This window comes from Mobula birostris, unplaced genomic scaffold (assembly GCF_030028105.1).
Source record: "Mobula birostris isolate sMobBir1 unplaced genomic scaffold, sMobBir1.hap1 scaffold_2704, whole genome shotgun sequence".
In the NCBI taxonomy this organism is placed as follows: Eukaryota; Metazoa; Chordata; class Chondrichthyes; order Myliobatiformes; family Myliobatidae; genus Mobula; species Mobula birostris.
The window spans coordinates 45,232-51,231 of NW_027275757.1; the positions used below are offsets into that span (position 1 = coordinate 45,232).

At 46.1% G+C, this 6,000-nt stretch overlaps 1 protein-coding gene across 1 annotated transcript in view; it reads right to left on the reverse strand.

Moving 5' to 3' along the window:
- Positions 1-5,270, reverse strand: part of LOC140192807 (cytochrome P450 2J2-like) — a 28,850-nt gene extending 23,580 nt beyond the window's left edge. The window contains exon 1 of the mRNA XM_072250285.1: positions 5,121-5,270. Within this exon, the coding sequence (XP_072106386.1) occupies positions 5,121-5,270 (150 nt within the window). The remainder of the gene's footprint in view (positions 1-5,120) is intronic.
- Between the last annotated feature and the right edge of the window lie 730 nt (positions 5,271-6,000).

Genomic DNA, 6,000 nt, shown 5'->3' on the forward strand with positions numbered 1-6,000 from the left:
TTTACAGGAGATTGTATTGGAAGAGATAGAGTAGAGATAACTGTGGGAATTAGCAGGTTTGTAGAAGATGTCAGTTGACTAAGAGATCAAAAAAAGGGAGGGAGGTGTCAGAGATAGACGAAGTGAATTTAACTGTTGAAAGTGTTCTGAATGGTTACATTGTGGTCTAGTACAGCAATTTGAATAAGCTGGAACAATGAAGCTGCAGATAGTAGTGGACTTTAACCTTATAGGAAAGTAAAGATGTTCCAGAAACATAGGAGACATGCACAGGGCATGTAGAAATGCAAGCCAGAATCTTGCTTCATTTTCAATGGATATAGTTCTGTATTAAGGCATTGTTTTAATATTGATTTCATCAAAGGACTACTCTTCCTTATCTGAAGCAGAGAAACCAGTTGGCTGCACCTGGAGTACTGCGTGTAGTTCTGGTCTCCTTACCTGAGGAAGGATATATTGGCTTTGGAGGCGGTGCGGAGGAGTTTCACCAGGTTGATTCCAGAGATGAGGGGTTTAGACTATGAGAGATTGAGTACCTGGGACTGTACTCACAGGAATTCTGAAGAATGAGACGAGATCTTACAGAAACATATAAAATTATGAAAGGGATAGATAAAATAGAGGCAGGAAAGTTGTTTCCACTGATAGGTGAGACGAGAACTAGGGGATATAGCCTCAAGATTCAGGGGAGTAGATTTAGGATGGAGATGAGAAGGAATTCCTTTTCCCAGAGGGTGGTGAATCTGTGGAATTCTCTGTCCAATGAAGCAGTGGGGGCTACCTCAGTAAGTATATTTAAGGCAAGGTTGGATAGGTTTTTGCATAGTAGGGGAACTAAAGGTTATGGGCAAAAGGTAGGTAGGTGGAGATGAGTCCATGGCCAGATCAGCCATGATCTTATTGAATGATGGAGCACTTTCAACAGGCCAGATGGCCTACTCCTGCTCCTGTTTCTTATGTTCATATGTTATTATGTATGGTTGTCACAAAGAAGAAAGAAATACAGAAATGCAAACTGAAAGAGGGCAATGAAACAATTAAACAAACATAGAAATTCAATTATGCAGGGAGAACAATAACATCTGACGGGAGGGCTGGTGTTGAAATTAGAAGGAGGAATGGGATTGCTAAAAGCATGTTCCGAGTGTTTCAGCAGGATATTAAAGAATAACATCATTTCTATGGGTATGAAACTCAGTGTAGTGGTGTTACATTCATTCCACATGAACATGTGGAAGCAGACTTTGGACAACATCAAAACAAAATGAGGACGTCTCAAAGGTACAGAGATATGTTTTTTGAGAAGAATGTTGAAAATGTCATGGAAGGTCGGAGTAACAAATGAGGAAGTGTTGCAAAAAGCTGGAATAAGAAGAGAGCTGATGTCCTCAATTAGGAAATGGCAGACAGAATTTCTGGGACATGTGCTGAGGAAAGAGAACCTCGAACGTGTTGAAGTGACGGAAAACATTGAGGGAAGAAAAAGCCGCAGTTGACAGCAACGACATTCATGAGTCACATCAAGGGATGGGCAGGCAAAAGTTTTGAAGAGCTTATTAGAACTTCTCAGATTAAAAAAAAACAGATGGAAGACCGTGATCGCCCATGTCATGTCACATGCTGATGGTGATGATGTAGGATCTAAAGACAAACCTGGTTAAACAGGGTTGCGTAGGATTGATCTGAACAACAGTAATTTGATCCCATTTAAATGAATAAAAGGAAGTTTGGGCAAGTTCTCTAATTGCCAGAATGGTATTCACATGCAATTTACCCTCTGTACAATTATTTAAACTGCGTTAACAACTGTGGGTTTGGAAATTCTAGATCAAGATCTCCGTAGCGCACAATGGACCTTTTTAAGATCGATTGTCACCAGAGAGCAGCTGTGCATCTCCATTCCCTGAGTATATTCAAGGCAGAGGTTACAGATTGTCCGATGTTAAAGGAATGAAGTGTAAGACAGTGCTGCTGAGGTAAAAGATCAACTATGACATAATGAATGATGCAGCAGGTACGAGGCGCCAAACGGCCGACTTTGCTTTTAATTGACTAATTCGTATAATCTGAGAGGAAGCAACGTGAAGCCTACGGTCCAAAGCCCGGGTTACTTTAATGCCTGGGCGTTGATTTTTTTCTCCATTACCCTCAGCAATCAGAACGCCTAGGAACATTTAGAAATATTTATAAGTGATGAAAATAGTGCTGGTTTTATGGTTAAAGTTTAATTGTCAATCACACACGAATACCGCCAAACGAAACAGCGTTACTCCGATGCCAAGGTGCAACACACAGAACCAACAGTCACACGCAACACAAAGCACACACAGCACATATAAAATAGCAAGCACGTAAATCAGTAAAATGCAGTCACATCAAAATATAGTCCAAGAACCAGAGTATATGAATGTTTCAGAAATCTGTAGTCAAACACAATACGGCTTGTCTTCAACCGAACAAACTCTGGGGGTGGGCGGGGGAGAGGACCGACTCAAGCAACACACACAAATTGCTGGTGAACGCAGCAGGCCAGGCAGCATCTCTAGGAAGAGGTACAGTCGACGTTTCGGCCCGAGACCCTTCGTCAGGACTAACTGAAAGAAGAGATAGTAAGAGATTTGAAAGTGGGAGGGGTATGGGGAGATCCGAAATGATAGGAGAAGACAGGAGGGGGAGGGATGAGGCTAACAGCTGGAAAGTTGGTTGGCAAAAGGTATACAAGGCTGGAGAAGGGAGAGGATCATGGGACAGGAAGCCCAGGGAGAAAGAAAGGGGGAGGGGAGCTCCAGAGGAAGATGGAGAGCAGGCAAGGAGTTATTGTGAGAGGGACAGAGAGAGAAAAAGGGGGGGAATAATGAATATATAAGGGATGGGGTAAGAAGAGGAAGAGGGGCATTAACGGAAGTTAGAAAAGTCAATGTTCATGCCATCAGGTTGGAGGCTACCCAGACGGAATAGGTGTTGTTTCTCCAACCTGAGTGTGACTTCATCTTGACAGTAGAGGAGGCCGTGGATAGACATATCAGAATGGGAATGGGACTTGGAATTAAAATGTGTGGCCATTGGGAGCTCCTGCTTTCTCCGGCGGACAGAGCGTAGGTGTTCAGCGAAACGTCTCCCAGTCTGCGTCGGGTCTCGCCAATATATAGAAGGCCGCACCGGGAGCACCGGACGCAGTATATCACCCCAGCCGACTCACAGGTGAAGTGTCGCCTCACCTGGAAGGACTGTCTGGGGCCCTGAATGGTGGTAAGGGAGGAAGTGTAAGGGCATGTGCAGCAATTGTTCCGCTTACAAGGACAAGTGCCAGGAGGGAAGTGGGAAGGGATGGGGGTGGGTACAAATGGGCAAGGGAGTCGCATAGGGAGCGATCCCTGCGGAAAGCGGGGGGGGGGGTGGGAGGTGGAGGGAAAGATGTGCTTAGTGGTGCGATCCCGTTGGAGGTGGCGCAAGTTACGGGGAATTATATGTTGGACCCGGAGGCTGATGGGGTGGTAGGTGAAGACAAGGAGAACCCTATCCCTAGTGGGGTGGCGGGAGGATGGGGTGAGAGCAGATGTGCGTGAAATGGGAGAGATGCGTTTGCGAGCAGAGTTGATGGTGGAGGAAGGGAAGCCCCTTTCTTTAAAAAAGGAATACATCTCCTTCTTCCTGGAATGAAAAGCCTCATCCTGAGAGCAGATGCGGCGGAGACTTAGGAATTGCGAGAAAGGGATGGCATCAAGCTTGACTCAAGTTTGGATGCCGCGCCACGGCGGCTCCGACGCCGCTCTCCAAACCAGGATTTGGAGACCCGACAGGTTGCCTGGTAGTGACGGAGACAGCCAGGAAGGGTTAATAATTAGGATTAAGATTGTAAAGCTGGCTATGTATCCCATCACCTGGACAGACGGATAGCTTCACAACATTTACGGAATGTAGAATAAGGAAAAGGTGTAATGTGCAACAAATATGCAAAGTGGGAAGAAAGCAACCCAGATAACAATCAGAATGGAAAAAACAGAAAGAGAATTGATTAACTGATTCAGAGATAACCACCGGAGACAGATTCTGACGAGAAATCAATGTTTTTAATCGAATTCGCTGCCTGACGAGCTAAATATTTCCAACGCTCCAGTTTTGCTTTCAGGTATCCAGTACCCGCATCTTTTTAGGAGTAGGCACACACAAAATGCTGGAGGAACTCAGCAGGTCAGGCAGCATCAATGGAAATGAATAAACACTAGCGTTTCGGGCCGAACCCCGTCCTCAGGACTGTAACCAATTGTGCGTTGATGCATATTACAGTATTTGGATTTTCTAAATAAATAAACATACCATAGCCTTTCCTTTGAAACATTGTGCGGCGTATTTATATTGTAACTTGAAACACTGACAAACTAACAATAAACAATAGATGTCGGAAGCTCTTTGTGAATAAACCGCTGGCCAGTTTCTAGTGCTGACTGCGAACTTGGACTCAGTCTTACAAATTCAAATGTAAATCCGGAAACAGACTAGAGATGGACCATTCTGATGAACTAACGAGGATGAAGACGTATCATTCATCTTGATGCCAAATGAATCTGGTCAATGTTTATAAACAATGGATTTGTAAAAAAGATAGACGAGGTAAAGTTTATAAAACCTGAAAGATTTTCTTTGTTGTATTGTAATTCACTGTACCCTTCAATTAATAAATAGCAACACAATTATGTGACTTTCATTGTAAATATTCATATTGTGCCTATTACAAAAACACACACGCACACATTTAAATTGCCGCACAGCTTTCAGGTTCCTTGGTGTATGGCTGGGAACGTGCTCCCCCAGAGACACCTGGTCGTTCCCTCACTGGGTTTCCAATAAACTTTCCCAACGATTCTCTCTGCTCAGGTGCCCGGGGACTCGCTCTCCTTCTCGAGTGACACCGGCTGCCAGCAGCCCTCCGCATTGCTCGTCCCCTCAGAGGATCCGCCCCCCTATCAGCTCCATCATATGGGGGGGGGTCACACCCGGGGATAACAACCGGGACATCTCAGTTCTCAACTCGACCACAACCTCCTCTACCTCTCCCCGGGGCAGGCTATCCGTGGTCACTTCACCGCAGGGGACCACTACCGAGGAGTCGAGGACTGTACCCTGCTGACGGAGACCTCCCGCGCCCCTGACGCATTCTTCTCCTCTCGCACCTCTCTGATCAAGTTCAACAAAAGAGGGAGGGGGCACGTCTTACGAAACAGTCGAATACCCCAAGCAATCAGGTCCTGGCACTGGGCGCCCTTTGCCATCTGGTCCACTCTTAACTGATCCACCTTAGCCTCCTGAATGGCCCCTCTGCGTCACAAGTAATTTAGCTGCCTCTCTAGCTGAAAAATGTAAGCAGAAAGCTTCTCCCCCTGCTCCAGCTGCATGATCTGTAACCCCGTCGTTCGCTCCATTGGAATTCCTGTACTGTAGTGCCAAATGCCTTTTCCAATGCCCCCATATAATCAACTGCTTCAGCTACGGGGTACCGGAACTTCACGACAGCCCGCCCACTCAAACTTTCAACCAATCGCTGTCGCATTACGTCATCAGAGCACTGCCAATCATCCAACAACAGCGAGGTCTTCCCCACGAGTCTCATACTCCTCCCCTTTAGGGGTGGGTGTTACTCCAGAGAACAGGCGGAGCCGAGCATAACTGGGACTTTGGACACGGGCATTTTTTCACTTATTCGCCAGGGAGGTAAGAGCGCATCCTAACTCAGAACTCTCACTCTTCCCTGGAGGACGGGGACTAATTAAACATTCCAAATCCGACCACACCTTCCTCTCACTCCTCAGAAGGATAGAACCTGTCTTTGAAGTCTCCGTCCCCCGCTACGGGAAACTGGTGGATCCGAGCAGCTGAAAAAAATGGTTGCTTCTGGCTTTCATCAATTTCTGAGCTGCACTTTACCTGCCGTTGGTCGATGTACCTGTTCCATCTTGTTCCTTTTTTGTGCCGGAGGAGGGATTGGGGTGTGGGTGGGGCTTG